The following is a 20,545-nucleotide window of genomic DNA, read 5'->3' as shown; positions in this document are numbered from 1 at the left end:
TCAAAAACTATGCAAACAAAGCTGAATACGACTGAAACAGAGGAAGAGAGAGAGAGAGGGGAGGGATTATGATCTTACAAAAATGGCAAGTAGTACCAATAGAGTAGATGTCATCCTGAGCAGAAATTGGCTTCATTCACTGCTTGAATATGAGGTTTTAAAAAAGCTTTGTGATTTTATCTTTTAGTTTGTAGTGAAACAAGCAGTGAAAGGTACAGAGAATACACATGTTTTTATAGTTTCAATAATTTACATGCTTTTGTTCTATTAAAAGAAATTAAAAGTTCACAGTTCATATCCAAAGCTTACGATCCTAGCCCCTTGTATTTCTTTTCCTTCTTTTTGATGATCGATCGCGGTCTCCAGCTTCATAAATGGATATTGTGTATGACTTGTGTAAATGAACATCCCCTGAGATGAGCTTGTGTGCAAACCTTATTTAGTTATTCAGCCACATGAAACAAGTGTAGTATATGTCACATACAAAAACATCTTTTTATTAGAATATTGTGTACATACGAAAGGAAGGGAAGAAGAGAAGGGAATAAATAAAAGATGGTATATAAATATTGGTATAAGCATATAGAATAAACAAACAAGTCTTATTTATGCATTCTTCTTCTTTGTCTTGCAATCGTACCAGCTGTTAAAGCAGAAGGAGATAAAACGATCAGTACGGCCGTGTTACGCGTCTCTTTAGGACAATTGCCAGTTAATTTATCCAATGTAGAAGCATAAGATGATACGATATCATCCATTATATCTTCCTCTTCCACTAAGCCATGATCATCAAAACACGACCATTTCACTTCCTTTGTTTCTTCATATAACGTACTTTGATCTACATCCATTGGCTTTTCACACAGCGTTCTATCATCATCGCAAGGTACAATTTCATTTCTTTGATATCCTGATTTACGTGTGATGAATGGCGTGTTTTTTAAAATTCGATGATAAAATGAAGGTCTTTTGTATTGAAGCATTGTTAAAAGTTGTATAAAGAAAAAGATGAAAAATATAGAAAAAAAAAAAAAAAAAAAAGGGCGACTTTATATATACCGGAAAAATCAAATAAGCTTTGGCGCTCATGAACTCTCTGCAAGAAAAAAAAAATGAGAGAGATAGAGAGAGAGACACGTTTTTTTGAAGTTAAACAATCATCCTTTTTCGCTGGTTATTGTTTCAAATCTAAATCCTTCTCCTAAATAAATTTATTGTTGATTACCCTTTGATTTCCTCCTATTTTGCAAAAAGCACGATTTTTACTAGACATCACTTTGCGCCACTTTCCTATGTAAGTCATAAGGAGTTTTGTTTAATGAAAGAAAAGATAAATACAATGAGAAATAGCATTCGCTTTGTTCTCCTTTACAAAAATATTCTCTCTTTCCCCTTTCGTCATCATATATCTTTTTTTTTTCCTTCTTATTCATCCTATTTAGAATTGTCATTTAAAAACTAGTTTTATTTTTTCCTTAATAAACGCGCGAAAAAAAAAAGGATCTCCTTGGATGACATAAAATTCTATTTCCTGCCTATACCAAAGAGAGAGAGAAAGAGAGAGGCGTCATGATTTAGTTTAAAAGTTATTCTTCAGTGTATATTTGGATGCACACAGCACAAATACAGATCAAGAACAGTGAGGATAAACCCTTTTTGAAAAGCAGGACCCTATTCAAGTATTAAAGTAAATAAGCATGATCATCACTTGTATTTAATTCAATGAAGTACAGTTTTGCCGGCATAAACCTTATAGAGGTCTTAGGGGCAGTAATAAATCTTTGTAAATCAGCAAAAGCCTTTCTAATAAACTATAGTCATCATCCCTCTCCTTCCTTTTGTCAATCATCCTCCAACACTCTTCTCCTTTTTAAGTCACGATAGCTCCACAAAGGTTCATGCAAGCTAAAATCGTCAGCTTTTATTGAAAGAGAAAGTCAGATGATTAAACTGCGAAAAGAATGTTCAATTTCCATTCTGTGAAGGATGACTAAGGTAGACATGACTTGCATTGGTTGTGTGAGGTTGTTTGGGTATTAAAAATAGCATTCAATTTATTGTCATCCTGTCTTTTATATAAAACGATAGAATTCAAAGCACCAAAAGTAGTACAGATGATGTAAGATTTGAAGGTGAATGATCAAGTTGTTTTCAAGAGGATGATGATGTAAAAATGAGGGGAAACACGATTCAACATCTAAACAAGATGAACAGTCTCAACTAGCACACAAAGTTCAACAGAATTTGACTGAATCTAAACAAGATCCTTTTCAAGAACACCCCTTGAAACATTTAAAGGTGATTTTAAAAAGAAAAAGAGCGTGTTCTCTCTCACATTTGGTCTGATAGCAAATACACTGTCTATAAGAAAGGGGATAGGACCATACACTAGATCATTAAATCAATTAGGACTAACATTCTGAAGTTCAAAAGTAACAATTCACTCCAAGTCAGTGAGAGATGACCCAAATGCTTTCTGACGCGTAAACCCGTGATGAATCCTGTTGAGAGAGAGAGGGGGGAAAGTGACAGTGGCTTGGTGAACATAGATTTGATTTCTGTGTCACTGAGATTCACAAGTGATAAAGACAAGGAAAGAATGAGTTGAATAAGAAAAGACGATTGACGTGTGTGTGTGTGTGTGAGATTGTGTTGGTGTCGTACGATGCTCTTAAATGATATTCATATTTAATATAAAATAATTATTATTAATATTATTGCATCATTCAGGGGATTCATTTTCATACACAATGAAAAACTTGTTCAGTAATTCAAAGTCAATTGTTGTGTTTAGAAGAATGATTTGCATGCATAAAATAGATTTCATTATTAATATTGTAACACTTTTTTTTTTACTGCAAAAAAATAAAAAAAAAAAAGCAGTTCAATTTAAACAATATTCGGAGATTCAAGTCATTATTTAATTCTTTACAACAAATAGTAGTAAAAGAATGAATAAAACAGTATTCATAAGCAAGATCAAGTCGATTGAATATGATTTATAAGCATAATGACTTGTTCACAATGAAAAAAATAAAATAAAGTAGACAAAAAAATAATAAAAATAAAAAAAAAAGAGAGAGAGAGAATGACTTGATTTTTTTGATTCACGTGTTTTGTTTTTTCACGTTATATTTTCTCTTATTCTGTCTCTCTCTCTCTCTCTCTCTCTCTCCTTTTTTTTTTTTTTTTTTTTATAAATATATTTATACAAGGACAATATGCAATCTATTAAATGTGTTGTCGTTGGTGATGGGTAAATGAGAGAAAGAAGAAAAAAAAAAAAAAAAAGGTTGACATTTTTAACTTGACTAGTGCTGTTGGTAAAACATGTCTGTTGATATCTTATACTACCAATGCTTTTCCCGGTGAATATATACCAACTGTGTAAATAGAGAATGATGAATACATGAAAAATATTCATGAATTTTATAAATAGTTTTGATAATTATTCAGCTAATGTGATGGTTGATGGAAAGCCAATCAACTTGGGTTTATGGGATACAGCAGGTCAAGAAGATTATGATCGTCTTCGTCCTCTTTCTTATCCACAAACTGATGTCTTTTTGTGCTGTTTTTCACTCATTAGTCCTCCTTCTTTTGAAAATGTGAAAACCAAGGTAAGGGATGACGAGAGTATTGTAAGAGAATACTAATGATTATAAAAAGTGGTATCCTGAAATCAGTCATCATGCACCCAACATACCCATCATCCTCGTAGGTACCAAACTTGATTTACGTGAGGACAAAGACACAATAGACAGACTTCGTGAAAAGAAGATGGCACCTATTTCTTATGCTCAAGGTTTACAAATGGCAAAAGAAATCTCTGCAGTCAAATATCTTGAATGTTCAGCACTCACTCAAAAAGGTCTTAAAAATGTATTTGATGAAGCTATCCGAGCCGTCTTGTCTCCTCCTGTTCGACCAACTAAAAAGAAGGGTTGTCTTATTCTTTAAACTTTTTTTTTTTACATCTATTTTATAATACACTTTTTTTTCTTTGTTTATTTAATTCGAGTTCTAAAAAGGGAAAACATGCCTGCTTATTTTCATTGTTTTTGTAAAACACATTATAGCTGACAATTTCTCATAAATATAGTTGAAATAAAGCAAAGTATTGAACAAGCAACACCATATAAAAATGCTCTGCTGATCGCATATTGTAATGAAGCGATAACAACCAACTGTACTTTGGGATCCAAACTACGAATCTTTGATATCGAAGTACGAACAAATTCGATCATCTACATTATCTTAGTATCTCATCCTCCTTGCCCCCCCCCCTCTTTATTTCTTACCTGAGATGCTTCTGGTCCAGACAGAGTTTGTTTCAAGCTTGATTTAAATCCTGTTTGTAAAATGGCTGCTGTCATCGTACTGCCAGTAAGCCATCCCATGGAACGACAGAGGAAGATCATTGAAGTGGCTGATGCTGTATCCAGTGGATTGATATCAGCAACAAGAGCAACCATCGTGGCCACCAATACACAACCAAAGCACAGACCTTCGATATTGAGGCACAAGAGTTCAAACCAAATCGGGGTATTCGTATTCCACGTGGATAGACCCAACGAGGTCAAGACATGAATGAACATGACAGACATAACAAAGTACTTGTATTTGCCTCTCATCCCTAAATATCTTCCAGCTATCCAACAACCCATTGCGACCATCACCGTTCTCGGTAAAACCCAGACACCAGCTGAAGACGCATTGTATCCAATCACTCCCTATCCATATCTCAGTCAACCATCCTCTCGCCTTGTTTCACTTACCATAAAGAATTGAGGTATCAAATAATTAAAGGCCATGGTAGATGAACAAAGGAAAAAATTAGTTAAACAGACAGAGATCACATTACGATTCTTTAGCATCTTTTTAGGCACAAGTGGATTTGTCACCCAATTGAGCTCACAGATACCAAACAAGACAAAGAACACAGCAGAAGACAACAGCAGACAGACAATCAGAGGATCGGACCAGGCATGGGTATTGCCTCCCAAGGATGTACCGGTAACAAGAGAAAGATTAGCTAATAGCATCAAACTGGCTCCTATAAAATCAATCTTTTGCCATCTTTTCTCATCCACCTTTAAATCATGAAGATTATAATTTTCCAACTTGTAAACATAACAATAAAGTACAAACATGCAAGGAGGTATATTCAGATAAAAGCAATATCGCCAACCAAACGTGTCATGAATCATACCTCCCAAGGGAGCACCCAGTGTTGTACCAACCTGTTCATGATCAATCATCTTTTCTTTATATTCTTTTCACTTACAGTTTGTGCCATGTTCACATAAGATTGATATTTCCCTCTGGATCTTAGTGGAATAAGATCATGAATCACAACAGAGGCCATCGTCATCAACCCTCCTCCTCCTAAACCAGCAATGGATCTTGCGATGCCCATTTGAACCATTGAATTCGACAAACCACATAACCATGAACCAAGAAGGAAAAAGCACAAGATGGCAACCAGTGTATTCTTGCGACCAAAAATATCTGATAATTTACCATCTTTTATTGTCTGTTAGCTATTGTTTGAAATCACATACAACTTACACAGCGGTTGAACAGCAGAGGTACTCAGCATGTAAGAAGTCATGATCCACACAGAAAGATTAGAACTAATAGCATAAGTCAATTGTTCTTTATCGACTCATCTTTACCTTTTGAACTCTGTGCCTATTTCATTAAATAGAGTAGTGACAATGGATGTATCCATCGCAGCCAGAAACGAACCTAGACAAAGACTAGGAAAAAAGAGGGGATCAATCGGTGTGAGAGGGGAGAGAGGGGGGGCTGATGTTACCAAGTAGCCATCATGGGCAAAGTGATATTCCCCAATTTATTCTTTACGACAGAATGAGGATCATCTTCATCTGCTGTCACTGTACTATCACTATTCGACACATATTCTTCTTCATCAATGCTATTGTAATTCACACGACTATGGCTCAAAAGATGATTTCCTTCTTCTTCAGCCATCATTTATTTTTTTAAGAGAATAAAAGGAAGAGAAAGGAGGCATTTCATGATGCGTTATGAAAGGAACCAATCTTACCGTGACACAGACCTCCCTTTTTGATAAAGTATGTTGATTGCGAGTTTAAATGTATGATTGCGCAACTAGGCCTTATCACGCAATCTGATGATTCTCTCTCTCTCTTTTTTTTTTTCAAAAAAAAGAAAGCAGGCTGGACTACCTTTTCGAAAAATTGACAAGAGGCTTAAAGTTGGGGTGAATATAACAAGTGTTTGCTAATAGAGTATTTTAAACATTATCAAAACTAAACATCTCTCAAAGAAGCCAACGGAATGTCTTGATCCTAGAATCTTTAAGGGTTCATTTAAAGCATGATTTCATTTTTCATGGCAAAAACTGTTTGAACATCCTCAAAAGACTTTCTTTTGACACCAGACTCACCTTCAATTAAAACATCTCGATTGAATTGAGAAAGAGATGAAAATAACAATGAATGCACTTGTATTTTTTTTTTTTAAAAAAAAAGCTATCAAATCGTAACTGGGTTGTGAATAGAAGCATGATCCCAGAACAATACAAAGCCTTTGGGGATTGTTTAAAACATTTAATACATTTTTCAAACCAATGATATCATGTTTAAACCCTCTAGTATACATACCACAGAGTATACATTAGATATCTAACTTTGCTTTGAATAGCTTCAACCTCTGCTTTGATCTCTTTTGATGATCTGCCTATCACAATCGCTTCAGCATAAATCTCTTGCTTTCCATTACAAAATGAATCTCACACAATCGAATAGTGCTCATGCTTGTATGAATACGTCTTTTGAAGTGATTTCTATAATTGCTTGATCCTTGAGAACAATGTATTCAATTTGACACTGTGTTGAATATGCCTTGTGTCTTCTTGAGGGTTCAGGTCGCTTTTTATTTTTTTCTGCAGTGGATGATAAACCCGAGCTCTTCCATTGAAATTAGACTTGTTTCACAATATCTTTATTCCCTTTGGCTACTAATACATATCGTCTAGACAATATATAAGACGGATCACGCTCTGTCCTAATGACTCGACACAAAACACATTGGATGCAAGAGTAACCTTAAGGCAATGCTTAATCCAAAAGGCAAGGAGTGATATTGATACATGGTGGCTTGATATAAAAGCATTTCTCTATAACCTTGATTGATCGGTACTATCACACAGGCACCCTTCCAGAAGAATCACAAGAGGAGTTGGAGCATCCCTTCCACCCTTTTTTGATTTCAAAGCGAAATTTAAAAACAAATTCGTAAAAGATACCACCAAATATTGAACAAAGTCAGTCGTGGCCATCAAGCTGCTCATCCCCAGAATGATGCAAACACAACACGGATGCAACACACCCTGTGATGGTATGTAGAAGGGCATAAATCAAACATGTATAACAGCCAGTTAACCACAGAAATTTATAACGACCTCAAGTACATTGTTGAGAAAGGAAGAAAAAGAAAAAGACATGCGACAAATCCTAGAGATGGTTAGACGGCTTGTCATCTATGAGTTTGCAACAGGAAAAGAATTGGACGGGGATATAAAAGAACGTATCACCCATGCACTTTGTTTCCCAAATGACCTTTGCTTTCTCAAAGTTAAAGAAAATGAAAAAAGGGCTTGTTATTCTCTTTCAGTCTTTTTTTGGGGGGAATACAAGTTAGATACAAGGGATATATATATCCCTTGAAATGAAACAAACAAATCTTTTTGGCCATGAAAGGGACACCCGCCACCAACATCAAACGCTAATCAAGCCAACCACCCGAACCATGACAATCCTGTGTAGAATCAATGTTGTCAGTGTCATAAAAATAGAAATCAGAAAATACTACACTGCAAATATTTGACTACAAGGTTACCATTCACCAGCAGGTTTACCCAAGTCATTTCATCACGAATAGAAAGTTCACTGTGATCTCTTGGCCTGTTCTTCAGTCTGTTGCTAAACTCAACACATTTCTTGCATTGGGTCGTTGGTGAGGCCTGGATACTTTACAGGGTATGACCATCCTGCATGGCTTTGAAGGGTACAAAGAGAGAACAAGAGAAATAGTTTTTGTGACTTATAATTGTTAAAAACAAAGTACGGCGCTTGGAGGATTTTGACAGTGTGAGAATCAGAGTGGAGCTCAACTTTGATGATCGTAAACAGGACCGACAATCATTGGATATTAGATGATACATTTCAATAGAAATTAATTCTTTACTTGCTTTACACTAGTGCATTTGAATCATCACTGCTTTATGAGTTGAATATTCTGTTCAGAGAGAGAGAGATGTTTATTTGTGTGGTGAATAAAGCAAGAAATACAAAGGACAAGTGTTTTAATATCCATGATTGCTTGTAGAAAAAATAAGATTAAAACAACGCATAAAGACAAGGAATCTCATAGATTAATCATCGAAACCTTAAATTGATCACGCTTAAAAATCAAGATCTGAACACGCATACTTTTATTTGGCTGTTCCATCATTTCAAATACAGCAACCCAATGAAATCAAGAGCATGAATCTCCTTCCACCCCTCTCGAGTACAGATGATTGCTTTCTGACGACATATAAAAGAGAAAAAAAGAAAGGCTTTAGGTTCCAGGCATCCAGTTTAATTCATGAGTGAAACAGATTTAAAATATGAGAGAAAATAAATGACGTTGTAGTGATGAATGATATATAAATCTCTTTTGAATTTCTTTTTTTATATTTATTTCTTATAAACTATGTTTAAAAAGAATTGGATATCGTTTTTATTCTTTTTCTATTTAACCTACATCACATCCATATGCTCTGCTGGTTATTTGGATGGTCTTTTCTATAAAGAGCGACCTTCTTTATTTGATATCATTGTCACTGACAAGCGGTTTACAAAACTCGCCAGTGAAATTGAAAAACATGATTTAACCTCTCAATTGAAAAAGGTCAAGGCGGGTACCCTCTTTGCACCTGTCAACAAGGCCTTTGATGACATTGAACAAGTAACGCGTGAGCAAATCTTGTATCATCTAATTCCTGTGGCTATCAAGTCGGGTGAGCTCTGGGATGGTCGTCTGTTGGGAACAGAAGCTTACCAGGATGATATTCAGCAGGTTTTGAAGGTGACCAAGACGTCCGTAATGCGAGACATCATTGTTGGCACCGGTGTGGAATCAAATCGTGCAAATGTGATTGAGGCTGATATAGATGCTTCCAATGGTGTTTTGCATACAGTAGATCGCCTGTTGTCGTTTCCTGCAGACTTGGGTAATAAAAAAAAAAAAACAAATTAAGGGTACGGAATGACTAATAAACATCCTAGATACCACACTGGGTTTGGATAAAGACCTTCAAGATTTTAATCATTGGGTTGATCGAGCCTCTTTGAATCTCAAGCGTGCCAAAGGATATACGATCTTTGCTAGTAAAAGTGTCTTTGGTGATCAATTGAATGATGTCGAGAAGGATTATTTGGATAGTAATGAAGGCCGTCATGATTTGGCTAGAGTCTTGAATCATCAAATCACTCCCAAGCTTTTTTATTCAGGAGACTTGAAAGAAGGAGAATCAAAGATAAAGACAGTGGAAGGTTCAGAAGATCTTGATATTTTAGTGAAAGGAGACACAATCACTGTGAATGGTGTCAAGATGGTCAAAAGTAACCTTTTATCATCCAATGGTAATAAGTATAAATCGTTTTATTTCGTCTTATTTACACAGCACCCATAGGCGTTATTCATGTACTCGAAAGCCCTATTTTACCCAAGAACAAGGACTTTTTAAAGCTCAATGCACGCAAGGCCTTGAATGCTATCCATGCTACTCGCTTTATAAAGCTGTTTGATGATCATGGCTTAGGTGGTTATTTGGATGACGAACAAGATGAACAGATCACCCTTTTGGCTCCTCCCAATGATGCTTTAGATGAAGGAAATGTCCCGAGCAATCAGATGAAGGCATGGTTAGAATACCACATCATCCGTGGCCGCTATCGTCCTTCAGATCTCGTCAATGGTCAATTGCTCGAGACTGAATCCCACAATGACTTGGGCGAGACGCATCATCAACGTATTCCGGTCACAGTTACCGAACAAGACCCCAACATTTATGGAAACAACAGACTCTTTATTGAAAAACAATCCATTCAATTTGGCAAGTCGAGAGTCATCAAGGATCCTAGTAAGTTCCCAGTAGGAGCAGTAAATGAAATAACATGATTTCTCTTTTCCATAGTTGAAACTGGAGAAAAAACAATCATCTATCCTCTTGCTCGTTCTCTCAGCTTACCTCGAGACCTGCTCAGTCGTCTCCCGGTCAACCTGGAACTGTCTACTTTTGTTGCCAGTCTTTACGCATCCGGTGCTGATGAGACCATCGAAAGATCACACGGAATCACTCTTTTTGCGCCCTCCAACGAAGCCTTTGGTCGGCTGGGTCTCTTGGCAAAGCATTTGCTTCAGCTTGACTCCAAAGAAAAATTGGAACGTGTGGTGAAATACCATGCGGTGCGTGACCTGTACTATGAAAACTCAACTGAGGAAGGAGAACATCAAGCAGAGACCTTGATCAACACACAGATCACGCTCAACAAGACCCAGGACGGCATGTTCATCCGAGGCAGCGGTGCTGCGGATGGAGCCGACCGTGCGGTGATTGGCAAGGTAGTCAAATCCGACATCCTGTCTTCGAACGGAGTGATCCACATCATCGATCGTGTGCAGTTACCTGACGCACTCAAGATCAGCAACCGTGACCTGCTATCGGCGGAAGGAACCAGCAATCTGCTGGCTCTCTTGGAACACAGCCACCTGACCCAAAAGGTCCTCGAGGGTATCGATGGAGATCAGCCCTATACGATCTTGGCTCCAAGCGATCGGGCATTTGCCAAAATCAACTTGGCTCATCTGAAAGGGGATCCCGAAAAGCTCGCAAAGTTTGCCAAGTTGCACATCATTCCGCTCGCGTTGCCTCCGTTGGATGCGGGTGAGATCAAGCATCGGTGGTGGTTTTCGTCCGGTGAAGAGGATCAAGGACGTGAGATAGGCTACACAGGGACCGAATTTCCTTCGCTGCTTTCAAAAGACACGGTGCTTGTCATCAGTAAAAACGTAGGTGGTGGTTATTCGGTCAAGATCAAGGGTAGTTCTCAAGATAGCGCTGAGATTGTTGACATCGGTCGTTCGAGTTCAGGCGGTGGTGTACTCGAGATTGATCGTGTTCTTGTTCCCCCTGAAGAAGCTCAGAAAGCTGGATTAGCTTGGTGGCAAATCACCTTGATTGTTCTTGGCTCCCTTCTGGGTTTTGCCATCTTGGCATGGGTGGCTTATTACATGTGGCAATGGTATCAATCTCGCCGTGGAGGATACCATTCTTTAGGCGATTAATCATCATTTTTATGCAATTCTATAAATCATAATAAAATCCCATGAAATTTGCTGAAACTGAACAGAAACGCGCTCCGAATATTTGTGTATATAACCGTTGCAAAAGCAATGCATGTTTGCTTTCTTTTTTTCTTTTGTCAAAAGTATGTTTTTTGATAAGTTCAATATCAATTTTAAAAAGATTTGGACGCGGCAAACGCTTTCTATTGTTTCGATTTTTCTATTGATTGTAAGGATAAAAGGAAAAAGATGTATTTTATTAACAAAGGATGTAGATCTTTGGCCCTGCTTTAATTGCTGTCGACCTTACTTATCTTAATGGTATTCATTGTATAAAATATGTATTTTTAGTATTAACTTGAGAAAAAGATTGGGTTCGCAGTTTTGCTATGGGAGACTTGTATACTTATTTGACCTTTATTGGAATCATTAGTGTATGGAGTATTTATGGACTTATTGTAGTAATCATGGTAAAAAGAGAGAGAATCAAGTGACATGTAGTAGTAATCATTTATCAAAAAAAACAGAAATCAATGACCGGCATTAACATTTACACTTATGGCTTGTGTTTCCTTGTTGTTGTCCAATTCTTGATTGGCTTTATTCACATCATCTTACTGTACAATACGTACCGTCCTATCTTGATGAACAACTGTATTCAACGTCAGCCTTCCCGTTTCTTTTGGTGGTCTGAAAACTATGCAGAGAATGAGCGATTCAAGGAAACCTTTGATCACTGTTACAGCCAATGGACTCAATTTTCCACCGAAAGATTAGTTTCATGGGTTGTTTATTCTGTTGCATCGGTAAACTCTAAAAAGAATTATGTTTTGCTGTTATTAATTTCTTTTTGTAAAGGGACTCATATTGACCGTTGTTATTCTACATAAACTTCGTATTTCTAATGAATACAAGGAAGCTCGTGGATACATTGTAAGTAATCAAGAAGGAGAATGGTTACCTACTGAAAAGCCTACCAATGATTCTACCATTCCGCCTCCTCCCTATGGCGATGAAATCAACAAGGAAATGGCAGATATGCATCAGCAACGTCAAAAGCTTTATGAAGAGATTGATAAACGCAAGAGAGCTAGAAAAAGCCTCAATCGCAGATCGACCATCAGTAACGCAGATGTCATCCATCCACTTGATCTCTCCAAGAAGGATACCTACCAACCTCCTCCTATGCCTTCAAAAGATAGACGTGAATCATGGAATCGATATGAAGGTCATAGCCAAGAGGACCCAGTACGAAACCGTCTGAATTCTCTTACTTCTGAGCGATTGGATTATGAACTCTATAAATCAAATGAACCCGAAGTCCGCAGACGTCACAGTAGCTTTGGTGAAAGAAAGAGAAGGATGAGTACACGAAGAAGGTCTCGATTGGGTGACTCTCAAAGAAAACAATCTGCTCGTTGGTCTGATGCTTATAATGACAAGATGCCTTTGATTGCAAGTGCAAACGACGTTGAAGAAGAAAATGATGATGAAAAAGAAGAAAATGAAAGATTAATGAAGTCGGATTAAAATAAAATGTACTTCTTTTCTGCTTTTTTTTCTTTTTCTTTTTCTTTTTTTTTTCTTTTTATTAACGAGCATTATTTTGCATTTCTCTTAATGTATGTAACACTTCTACTGGATCTGATTTCCCAGCCATGACTTGCAAAGACTGTTCATTGACTCTCAGATAAGGGTTAAATAATTTTTCTTGTCCAATAGTTGATGGAACCGTAATTAGTTTATCTTGAATCCAATTCCATTTTGTAATTAATGCTTCATTATGTGGTTCAACACTTAAAGCAAACTAGATTTGTATAAGTATTGAGTGATAAGATCAAGATGGTTACCTTTAAATTCGCCCTTGTATATTCATGTCCACAATAAACCCAGGTTTCATCGGGTAGTTTCATAATGACGTGGAATAAGATTCTATACATGTCGCGTGCATCACCTTCAAAGAAATTACCGACACCACCAATAAACAAAGTATCTCCTGTAAACACTGCCTTTTCACCTGTATTTGGATCAGACACATAATAACAGACATGACCTTTTGTGTGACATGGAGTATGCAAAGGGGTCACGTCCAATGAACCCAGTTTGAATTCCTCATGATCTTTACAAACATAATTTATTTCTGGAATACGGGCATCTGCTCCATACACAGCTAAACCTGGCTTCCTTGCTAAAACATATATATTATCTTGTGTTACTCGAATCCTAATTGACTTTTTTTATTTTATTTTACCAACAAGATCTATATTTCCACCTGCGTGATCCCAATGATGATGTGTGGTAAATACACTATAGATTTGTTAGTATAGAAATTGAATTGTAAAATTTGAAAGTAAACCTTGATAATTTAGCACCTGTTTGGCTTATCACATTTAATATTTTGATAGGTTCAACGGGATCAATCACAGCAGCTTCTTTTGTCTTTTCGTCAATAAGAATATATGAGTAATTATCTTCTAATACATGAATTGGTATAATTTTCATTGTCAATAAAACAAAAAAAGAGAAAAAAAAAGAAAAAGAGGGAAAGCAAAAGGGAGGAGAAAAGTTTAAATTTAATAATTTTCTATAAAGAAGTTTCTTTTTCACACAAAAAGTCCGATATGCAAACTTTTTTTTTTTTTTGTTATTTCATCTCTTCTGCTTCTTCTTTTCTAACGCGAGCCTAATTTTATTTTATTAAATTTTCCATCTTTAATAATATGTCAACACTTACGCCTCGAGGACGAATATCACCTTCACGAGCACCAAACTCTTCTATTAATCCATTGTATGGATAAGTTCTCTTTACCTATTTTTATAAATTCAATACACACACACACACGTTAAAAGAGAGAAACTTCCTTACAGCGGGGCTTTCAGGATAGGTTTTGTAGACAAAACCAGCGACAGCAGCAATAGCACCAGCAAAAAGTGCTAATTGAGCAACCGCTTTATAAGGACTATAATTGTGAAGATCAGGAGCCCAAACACCCATAATTTCATCTTCTTCATGAAGCTACATGTACAATTTAATTCCTCTTCTTTTTTTGTTCTTAGACAAATCCTCTTACAGTTTCTCCGAAATTACGCTTATCTTGAGGATCCCACCAACCGTAAGGCCCTCTAGCTTGAGTGCTGTTACGAGGTAGGTTGGGATAATCACCAATTTGGGGATCTTTTATAATTTCTCCAGTGTTTAAAGTTGATTGAGGACGAACTGAGGTCATCACAATGGATTGACGAGTGGTTGAAACAAAAGCACGCGCATTTAATGCACGTTTTGTGGTAGCCCTAATTGACATTATTTGAACTGAAAAAAAAAAAAAAAAAAAAAAAAAAAAAAATTGGTGCCTTTTTTTTATCTACAGTGCGGCTGATAAATATCGGTTTTTTAAAATGTTTGTTGATGACCAAAAATTGTCGTCTTTGTAAAGAGAAATAGTCGACAACGCCAACAGGTGTGTTGATGCAAGCAACAGCAAATCCACTGGACAAATTATCTTCTATCAGCATACGGATACGCTTCATTCTTCCTTTAACTATAGCCAAAAACTGCTCGATTAGATTGTGCTTAGGTGAGTAAGGAGGGAGAAATACTACACTTGAGCGGGGCAGTTTGGACAGACAGCAGACGGAAAGAATGCTGAAAGAATTTAGTGGAGAATAGAGTATGTTAGTATCTTGTTATGTAGCAAATAATGTCACATTGTGGCAGCAGTGCAAGAGTGGGAATGGCCAGCACAAGTTTCAACCATCAATTGGGAGAGGAAAAGGCGCCTTTGGCCCTGAGAAGAGAGATAAGCATTGTTTGCAAATGTTTTCAAGCTAAGACGAGGAGAATCGTCTATGCCGATCAATTCGCGGCTTAAAAGGAAGAGTGAAGCATCAACAGAAAAGGTGAAAATTAGTACAAATGGATGTGGCCTGAGGCTTGCGTACTGTAATGCAATGAATAGATAAACCAGAAAAGAGATCAAGAGTATGGAATTGCTCTGCACCAGTTGAAAAATTCCTTGGATAGGTATGGATGCACACAAAACTTTGATCTGGCTCGAGGATGAAGGAAATTGAAGTTTGTGTCCATGATATATGCCAAGGGTAAATAGAGGTGGGTTATGAAGTAAATCAGAGGAACCTCAGGGACTGCTCGTAGACAAGCCAAAACTGGCAATTTGGAGACATGTATTAGAATTAGCGACCACTTGTTAGTAGTCAGCCAGCAGCATGTCAATAGCACTAAAGAGTAGAGCATAAGGGCTACCCAAACCTTGTAATACGGGGGTGACGAAGGTCAGAAAAGAGAAACGACAATCTGTAATCAGCTAGTGGCCATGAGAGAGAAAAAGATGATTACATGAGTTCCAAACAGAACACCAGATAGTCGGTAAGGCATGGAAGAACAATAGATGTGCGAGTACGTTTAGAAGTCCAAAAGGGTGTCAAAGGTCCGACCGGGACATGGCTGAGCCAGCGCAATTGTAATACGCCCTATTGAATTCCTAGATCAAGTACGTTAAGACAACCTTGACAAGGTGTCCGGAAACTCTCAAGATAAGATATAAGCATAAATAAAAATATGCAAACTCTAAATAACCATTATTGACATTTTTTTATTTACCAAAGACATGTTGAAATACCTTCAATCAGTTGATCGTAAGGTGTGTTTAGTGTCAATAGACATCGCTAGACTAACTACGCACACACGATATTTTGCAGCTAGTAGATAATAGTCCAACAGTGAACGTGTCAATGGCAATTTTTTTTTACTATAAAAAGTTCTTCATTGTTTAAACTTTATTCTTGAATCAGCAAATTCACAGGAAAAGAATTGGGTTGGAATTTTGGAATGTGTGAGCAATATCAAAGTAATTGCACTCTATAAACATGTCTCGAGCTTCTTTTTATTAATACTTTTTAAATGAGATTTTTATTTTTATTTTTGAGAAAGTAAAATGTAATAAATTATTACAAAAAGAGCACATAATTAAATGGTGCTTACAAAATAGTTTAAACAACTTGGTATCTTCCAGCACCACCACCTGCCCCTGTTCCTCTTCTTTCGGCTTCTAACTGTGCAGTAGTTGCTTCAATCAAAACACGTCTAATTTCCATCTTGGCTTTTTCAACAACCATTTCTGAATCGCCTTCAATAAACAAATACAGTTTACGCTCATTGCCTGTTGGTTGCTTGCCTGCTGGAAAGAATGTACCTCTTGTTGTGATTGCTGCGCCTGTAACTTCTGTGATTTGTGAGATTTGGTCCTAATTTATCATAAAATTGTCAATATACAAATGTGTTTTCTTCTTTTTTTTTTCTGCTTTACCTTATTAGTGACCCTCCATCTTGCTTTCTGAGGATAGTCATTAATAATAATTTCTTCAGTATAAACTGGACGTCCTTCGGCATCATCCCCAACAACAGTAGTACCACTTTTAATGGTAGACATTTTGTTGATACGTGCTGCTACAGCAGCTGCAGCTTCCTTGGCTGCTAAAGCGGCTGCACTAAGTTGCTCTTCGGTTCCCTTACCGGCTGATGCAGCGCTAGCTGCTGCGGCTGCGGCTGCAGAGGCTGCCTGTCCAGGTGTGATAGGCTCTGGAATCTTGGCCGCCACAGGTGATTCATCAATATCCATTTTAGCTGAAATCGCATCAATATCCAACTCTTCTTCGTCTGAATCTTCTTCACCGTTTCCATAAGCTTTCTTTTGAATTTTCTTGACCAAATCACGATCTTTATCCAAGCGCTCAAGACCTTTACCACCAAAGCCAGAACCGCTTGCACGCTCTTTTCCTTCTTTGACTTTATTTTGAAAGGCATCAGCCAATGTTTGCAAATCTGGAGGGATCTCTTGACCACTCATCTTGAGAGCTTTACAGATATCCATAGCATAGCGGTCTTGATCTGGTGTAATGAATGTATAAGCCGTGCCTTTGTTACCAGCACGGCCTGTTCGACCAACGCGATGAACGTAATCTTCCATATGGTTAGGACACTCATAATTGATAACAACTTTAAGGTTTTTCACATCTAAACCACGAGCAGCAACAGATGTTGCGATCAGGATATTAGTGATGCCCGATTTAAAATCATATATAGTACTATCTCTATCAGCTTGGTCCTAACGAAAAAGGAAATATTTCAGTAAGCCATTTAAAATATATGTAAGGGTAAGCTTACTTTGCCACCATGTAATGATTGACATGGATATCCTCGTCTCATTAAATCTCGAAGTAAATTGTCCGCTGCTTCATGACGATCAACAAAAATAATAGCACTGGCGTTGTCTTCTCCTTCATCATGGAAAAGTTTACCCAAAATTTCTAAAAGCCTTACAAATTTTGTATTTTCTTCTCTTACTTCCACAATTTGGTCAACATCATCACAAACAACACTGCGACCACCTACAGTAATTTCTAATGGTTTCTTCAATACTTTACGTGCCAAAGCTTCCATCTGACGAGGGAATGTGGCGGAAAACAAGACGGTTTGACGGTTAGGTCTGACATTATTAACAATCTTCATTACTTGAGGTTCAAACCCCATATCAAACATACGATCTGCTTCATCCATAACCATATAAGTAACACGCCTAAGGTTAGTTACTCGGCCAGAGTTGGCACAAAGAAGATCAATCATACGACCAGGTGTACATACAATAATTTCACAACCTCTTTTTAAATCTGCAATTTGATCTTTAATAGGACTTCCACCATAAGCACATACAGCCTATAAAAAATACAAATAATTTTAATATATAGCGTTAGATATATAGAAAATAAGTCTTACTCTTAAATTCAACACTTTTAAAAATGGTTTACATTCTTTGTGAATCTGAGTAGCTAATTCACGTGTGGGTGTCATAATGATAGCCATAGGTCCTTCGCCTGCTTCCAATGGTCTTTGATCTTTAATATGACGAAACATAGGTAATAGGAATGCAATTGTTTTTCCGGAACCTGTTTTAGCAACACCAATTACATCACGTCCGTTCATAATAGCGGGTATGGCCTGTGCCTGAATAGCTGTAGGTTTTTCGTATTTCAATTTACGAATAACTTCTAAACAACCAACAGGAAGACCACAATGAGTCCATTTGGTTATAGGCTTAGGACAATTGACACCTCTAATCTTAATACCGTCCAACTCGATTCGAAGTAAATCAACTTGATCTGGTGTCATTTCTCTTAATTCAGGTGGCTCAATATAAAAGTCTTTTCTAAAATCTTCATATTCTATCTTTGAATGATCAACTGGTGCAATATCTTTTCTCTTCACCTTCTTTGCCGCATAACTAAAAACTAAATGTTAGTGTCAAAATAAAGAAGCAAACAATTTACAACTTACGCAATAATGTCTTCAGGGTCACTACCAATGTCATCCTCTTCGTCATTATTATTTGCATTCTCATTAGCTTGCTCATCAATATCCATAAGGGCATACGATTTATCTGTTTTGTTAAGTTTTTCAATTCGCTTCTTATCTTCTTCGTTAATTTTTTTAGCTTCTTCATTTACATCCATCATGTAAGCTTCTAAAGGATCCATATCCTCATCTTTCATTACAACATCTTGAGTCTCTTCTGCTGCAGGAGCTTGCTTTTTAGGAGGCTCTTTCTTTTGTACCGGCTTTTTCATATTGTTGCCAGCCATTCCATTTTTCTTTAAACCAAATCCCATGATCATAGTATTCTTGGGTTTTGTAGAGGAATTGGACATTGCAAAATTACTTCGTGGCTTTATTCCAAGTAAAGTTTCATCCTTTTCTTCAACCTGAGCTTTTTGTAAAGGTTTAAATGTTCTTTCTGCTTCATCTGCCTCATGGGTTGAACCGTCTTCAACATTCATCGATTCTTCACCTTCAGATTCAGAGTCGTCTTCTAAACTCCATTTCTTTCCAGTATCAACACTAAGCTCCTCATCCATAGGCTGAACATCTTTTTCTTCTTCATTATCTTCTTCTTCCTCTTTAGCTGCAGCTTCAGCCGCAGCCTTCTTGATAGCAGCAAACTGTTCCAACAATTGAAGCTCATTTGTCGTTTCTTCTTGTTTCTTTTCTTCCTCTTGTTTTTGATCAGGCTGTACCTCTTCATTTTCTTTCTTTTCTTGGTCTTCTTCCTCAGTTGGTTTCAATTTCTCCTCCTTTTCTGCCTCAGCCTTTTTCTGTTCCTCTTCTAGACGTTTGGCAGCTTCCCGCTCTTCTTTCCATTTTTTCACACGTTCTTGCTTTCGACGTAAAGCTTCTTCACGGTCAATTGCGTTATTACTGGTTGCTGTTGAGATTGAGCTAGGTGTAGTAGGCGTTTCTTCCCTCTATGAAAAAGAGCTGGGTTAATATTTTGATTTCATGTTCAAATAGTGATGCTTACATGTACTGGCTCTTCATGTCCATTTGAAGACTTTTCTACAGCATGATTTCTTGATGTTGGCTCACGTGAACGTGGTCTTTTATCATTTATACTTACATATTCATGCCGATGTCTTGAAGATGAATAAGATCTATCATCATAACGATCGTCATAGCGTGAAGAACGATGATGTGAAGAACGATGGGATCTATATCTATCACGGTCTCTGCTGCGACTTCGATGAGAATACTTTGCTCTTTTACTGCTTAAAGGTGAAGGTGACCTGCGTCTACTTCTAGAACGATAGGATGCCATTATTTTTTTTTTTATTGATTTTACTGAAAAAAAAAAAAAAAAAAAAAAAAAAAAAAAAAAAAAGAAAAAAAAAAAATAGCGTCGAATGCTTTTTATTTTACAGTGATTTGTGTTTGAAAATAGAATTTTTAGTTCGGGCAAGAGAAATTATTTTTGACCAATAGAATTTTTTGAGAAGAATAGAAAAAATTTATAAGCAATAGAAAGAATTGTTTAACAGTTGAATTACTGTAAATCAAGATATATTTTTTTTTCCGTATCATGAAAGTTTAAGCAATCAATATACGTTTTTCCGGTCTGTTTAGAAGTGAGATTTTAAATAGATTCAAGTAATCCTTGAAATTTAAAGTCTGTTTCCTTTTTTTTTAATTACGGTGTTAGTTGCTGGTTAACTGACATGTAAGATAGAGATAATTATCAACACCATAATTACTACTAAGATAGAATATATTGAAAACACTTGTGATAGATTTCTTGAAGTTGCAGATAAGTATACG

The 20,545-nt window shown here is 36.8% G+C and overlaps 7 protein-coding genes across 7 annotated transcripts; 3 read left to right on the top strand and 4 right to left on the bottom strand.

Moving 5' to 3' along the window:
• Nucleotides 1-602: 602 nt before the first annotated feature.
• Nucleotides 603-983, bottom strand: RO3G_02339 (uncharacterized protein; the record flags this gene model as incomplete). The annotated part of the gene is made up of 1 exon (XM_067656930.1): nt 603-983. One exon carries the CDS (start codon nt 981-983, stop codon nt 603-605), a length of 381 nt encoding a protein of 126 aa, XP_067513031.1.
• Nucleotides 984-3,221: 2,238 nt separating this feature from the next.
• On the top strand, nt 3,222-3,960 carry RO3G_02338 (rac protein; the record flags this gene model as incomplete). The annotated part of the gene is made up of 4 exons (XM_067656929.1): nt 3,222-3,256; nt 3,316-3,387; nt 3,440-3,620; nt 3,670-3,960. The coding sequence occupies 4 exons, from the start codon at nt 3,222-3,224 to the stop codon at nt 3,958-3,960; spliced, it is 579 nt and encodes a 192-aa protein (XP_067513030.1).
• A 305-nt stretch (nt 3,961-4,265) lies between these two features.
• RO3G_02337 (uncharacterized protein) lies at nt 4,266-5,997 on the bottom strand (the record flags this gene model as incomplete). The annotated part of the gene is made up of 5 exons (XM_067656928.1): nt 4,266-4,733; nt 4,779-5,243; nt 5,288-5,526; nt 5,572-5,636; nt 5,822-5,997. 5 exons carry the CDS (start codon nt 5,995-5,997, stop codon nt 4,266-4,268), a joined length of 1,413 nt encoding a protein of 470 aa, XP_067513029.1.
• Nucleotides 5,998-8,748: 2,751 nt separating this feature from the next.
• RO3G_02336 (uncharacterized protein) lies at nt 8,749-11,385 on the top strand (the record flags this gene model as incomplete). Its single annotated transcript, XM_067656927.1, has 4 exons — nt 8,749-9,268; nt 9,324-9,680; nt 9,731-10,180; nt 10,235-11,385. 4 exons carry the CDS (start codon nt 8,749-8,751, stop codon nt 11,383-11,385), a joined length of 2,478 nt encoding a protein of 825 aa, XP_067513028.1.
• Nucleotides 11,386-11,918: 533 nt separating this feature from the next.
• On the top strand, nt 11,919-12,915 carry RO3G_02335 (uncharacterized protein; the record flags this gene model as incomplete). Its single annotated transcript, XM_067656926.1, has 2 exons — nt 11,919-12,191; nt 12,244-12,915. The coding sequence occupies 2 exons, from the start codon at nt 11,919-11,921 to the stop codon at nt 12,913-12,915; spliced, it is 945 nt and encodes a 314-aa protein (XP_067513027.1).
• A 1,114-nt stretch (nt 12,916-14,029) lies between these two features.
• Nucleotides 14,030-14,687, bottom strand: RO3G_02334 (uncharacterized protein; the record flags this gene model as incomplete). Its single annotated transcript, XM_067656925.1, has 4 exons — nt 14,030-14,068; nt 14,120-14,194; nt 14,252-14,401; nt 14,457-14,687. 4 exons carry the CDS (start codon nt 14,685-14,687, stop codon nt 14,030-14,032), a joined length of 495 nt encoding a protein of 164 aa, XP_067513026.1.
• Nucleotides 14,688-16,392: 1,705 nt separating this feature from the next.
• On the bottom strand, nt 16,393-20,048 carry RO3G_02333 (uncharacterized protein; the record flags this gene model as incomplete). The annotated part of the gene is made up of 6 exons (XM_067656924.1): nt 16,393-16,647; nt 16,710-17,507; nt 17,567-18,115; nt 18,176-18,680; nt 18,734-19,698; nt 19,851-20,048. 6 exons carry the CDS (start codon nt 20,046-20,048, stop codon nt 16,393-16,395), a joined length of 3,270 nt encoding a protein of 1,089 aa, XP_067513025.1.
• Between the last annotated feature and the right edge of the window lie 497 nt (nt 20,049-20,545).

The sequence above is a fragment of the Rhizopus delemar genome, genomic scaffold (genome assembly GCF_000149305.1).
Source record: "Rhizopus delemar RA 99-880 supercont3.2 genomic scaffold, whole genome shotgun sequence".
Lineage (NCBI taxonomy): Eukaryota > Fungi > Mucoromycota > Mucoromycetes > Mucorales > Rhizopodaceae > Rhizopus > Rhizopus delemar.
Note: the sequence above shows the minus strand (reverse complement) of the source record. Positions and strands in the feature narration are given on the sequence as shown.